This window comes from Psittacula echo (assembly GCF_963264785.1).
Source record: "Psittacula echo genome assembly, chromosome: 19".
Taxonomy (NCBI): domain Eukaryota; kingdom Metazoa; phylum Chordata; class Aves; order Psittaciformes; family Psittacidae; genus Psittacula; species Psittacula echo.
This window is the reverse complement of record NC_137755.1, coordinates 6,475,514-6,477,277: the sequence shown is the minus strand read 5'-3', so window position 1 is coordinate 6,477,277 and position 1,764 is coordinate 6,475,514. Positions and strand designations below refer to the sequence as shown.

The 1,764-nt window shown below is 54.4% G+C and overlaps 1 protein-coding gene across 1 annotated transcript; it reads left to right on the top strand.

Moving 5' to 3' along the window:
- Positions 1 to 630: 630 nt before the first annotated feature.
- On the top strand, positions 631 to 1,479 carry LOC308228481 (olfactory receptor 14A16-like; the record flags this gene model as incomplete). Its single annotated transcript, XM_080631848.1, has 1 exon — positions 631 to 1,479. One exon carries the CDS (start codon positions 631 to 633, stop codon positions 1,477 to 1,479), a length of 849 nt encoding a protein of 282 aa, XP_080487974.1.
- Between the last annotated feature and the right edge of the window lie 285 nt (positions 1,480 to 1,764).

The following is a 1,764-nucleotide window of genomic DNA, read 5'->3' as shown; positions in this document are numbered from 1 at the left end:
GCCCTGCTGCCGGGAGGGGTGTGCAGGGCAGAGCTGAGCACACAGCTCATGGGATGGGCTCTGGGAGCACTGAGAGGGAGCAGAGCTGGGCCCAGAGCAGCAGCTCCTGGCAGGGACAGCTCCAGGCGGCAGAGACATGGGCAGGGAGTGGGGGGAAAGTGCAGCCCAGGCCTGGGGAGGGTGCGTTCAGGCAGCTCTCTTGGTGTCTGGCACTGGAGGTGGCTGCTGGCCATGCTCTGCTGGGCAAGGAGCTGACTGTCCCTCTAGAAAGTGCAGGGCAGCTGAGAACCAGACTGATGGACTCTGCAGCAATTTGGGTAGGCACGAAACCATAGACAGTTGTGCCCTTTTTTCTGCCCAATGCTGAGACTCTTCACAGTTGCCTTCAAAATACTTCTTAGCAAATTTATCCCCAAAATGTCACTTGTCAGCTGTGACACTGGGAAAACAAACAAACCAAACAACCTCAGAGATAATCACAACCAACTCACACTGAGCCTCTCTTCTGTAGCCTGAAAGTGTTCACAGTTGTGAGTGTGTAAATTGAACTTCTGTATCTGACATCCCTCCTGTCCTAACCTGTCACTGCCTTTTCCTCCTGTGACAGTGCCCCATGCCCAGAGGCAGCAGATGTCCAACGGCAGCTCCATCACCCACTTCCTCCTCCTGCCATTCGCAGACAGGCGGGAGCTGCAGCTCTGGCACTTCTGGCTCTTCCTGGGAATCTCCCTGGCTGCGCTCCTGGGCAACGGCCTCATCATCACCAGCACAGCCTGCAACCAGCACCTCCACACCCCCATGTACTTCTTCCTCCTCAACCTCTCCCTGCTGGACCTGGGCTGCATCTCCACCACTGTCCCCAAATCCATGGCCAATTCCCTCTGGCACACCACGGCCATCTCCTACACAGGTTGTGCTGCACAGATCTTTTTCTTTCTCTTTTTCATTTCGGCAGAGTATTTTCTCCTCACTGTCATGTCCTACGACCGCTACGTGGCCATCTGCAAGCCCCTGCACTACGGGAGCCTCCTGGGCAGCAGAGCTTGTGTCCACATGGCAGCAGCTGCCTGGGGCGCTGGGTTTCTCTATGCTCTGCTGCACACAGCCAATACATTTTCACTCCCCCTCTGCCGAGGCAATGCTGTGGAGCAGTTCTTCTGTGAAATCCCCCAGATCCTCAAGCTCTCCTGCTCACATTCCTACCTCAGGGAAGTTGGGCTTCTTGTGCTAAGTTGCTTTCTAGTACTTGGCTGTTTTGTGTTCATTGTGGGGTCCTATGTGCAGATCTTCAGGGCCGTGCTGAGGATGCCCTCTGAGCAGGGACACCACAAAGCCTTTTCCACGTGCCTCCCTCACCTGGCTGTGGTCTCCCTCTTTGTCAGCACTGGTACCTTTGCCTATTGGAAGCCCCCCTCTATCTCCTCCCCATCCCTGGATCTGGTGGTGTCAGTGCTGTACTCGGTGGTCCTCCAGCAGTGAAACCCCTCATTCTACAGCCTGAGGAACCAGGAGCTCAAGGATGCTGTGAGGAAGCTGGTGACTGGATGTGTTTCAGCAGCCATACACTGCCTGCTGTCCTCTAAAAAGGGCTGCCAGTGCAGGTCATGACAGGCCAAATCTGTCTTTGCTGCTTTACATTTGTTTTCCTGTTTCAATTTGTGATGATTTTCTCTTCATAGAAATGTCAGTTTTCATCTTCTCCTTCTTAAGTAGCCACCGTCTGATGTGACCCACAGACCTTGTGTCAGTGAAGGACTCTCACTG